Genomic DNA, 1,095 nt, shown 5'->3' on the forward strand with positions numbered 1-1,095 from the left:
CAATCTACGATTTTGTTTCTCCTTCTCTTTCCCTGATGAAACATTCGATAAAACTAGTAGATAGTACTACATACTAATTATGAAACTTGATCGTCTTAGCTGAGATATATGAAACGCGTGCTCATCTTCCAGATGATTTGTAACTGGTCAGTTTGCAACTAAAATGCACAACCTTGCACTGTGATTTATTAATTATTAAGATTCTGATTTTCAAGTCAATTATTCTTGTAACAATCTCCTTGAAAATATTAGCTAGGTGTGCATCAGAAATAACTAATCTCCTTATTAATTCTTTTTCCGGTTATTTTAGCTAGCTGATCACGTCATCATCCCTCGAGGCACTGCTTGTTGAGGATATTACGGTTGGCAACATGATTCTCTCCTTCATGCTGTGCAGATTTCACTATGAGGTCACCCTGGCTAAGAATGGGAAAGAAGTTGTCGATATGTTCCTTGAGAGTAACAAGTTTGACATTGTTCTGTATGATAAGGACATGCCCATAATGGTCGGTCCAGAGGTATGTACATGCTTGAGATAATGTCCATTTTCTTTCTTTTCCTTTTTCCTTCAACATAACATATGTTGGATGGTCACCTCATCAACATGTTTACATGTTACTCCAAAGGCAGTCATGAAGATAAGAGCTATGGGAGTCACTGATGTGAAGATCGTCAAGGTGTCCGCTAATGATAACGCCATGGAGGCGCTCATGAGTGTCGGTGCTGATGACTTTGTTCCCAAACCAATTAGGCTTGAGGTTCTCGGGCCTATGATTCTGGAATTCATCAACAGGAAAAACAATTAGTGACGCTTGCTCGATCCAGCCATGGAGGAAGAAATTAAGCTAGCTCATATACTATGAATCTTTGCTAGGTTTGCTATGCATTATATTATTATTGTGTTGTCATTTTATTTTCGAGGTCAATCAGAAAGGCTACCAATAATTAGATCATTGGGATCGATGTAATATGTAACCTTTTCGAATTTAGTCTATTACTACTCATTAATTTTTGCTTCAGGCTGTGTGACATGTGCCTTTGTTTCAGTGGCAAGTTATTCAACTCTCAATTAATTTGATAATTTCACGGTTTGGA

The 1,095-nt window shown here is 37.7% G+C and overlaps 1 protein-coding gene across 1 annotated transcript; it reads left to right on the forward strand.

Moving 5' to 3' along the window:
• The first annotated feature begins 371 nt into the window (after positions 1-371).
• LOC123179742 (two-component response regulator ORR42-like) lies at positions 372-806 on the forward strand. Its single transcript, XM_044591614.1, has 2 exons — positions 372-518; positions 627-806. The coding sequence occupies exons 1-2, from the start codon at positions 372-374 to the stop codon at positions 804-806; spliced, it is 327 nt and encodes a 108-aa protein (XP_044447549.1).
• The last annotated feature ends 289 nt before the right edge of the window (positions 807-1,095 follow it).

The sequence above is a fragment of the Triticum aestivum genome, chromosome 1D (genome assembly GCF_018294505.1).
Source record: "Triticum aestivum cultivar Chinese Spring chromosome 1D, IWGSC CS RefSeq v2.1, whole genome shotgun sequence".
NCBI classification, from domain to species: domain Eukaryota; kingdom Viridiplantae; phylum Streptophyta; class Magnoliopsida; order Poales; family Poaceae; genus Triticum; species Triticum aestivum.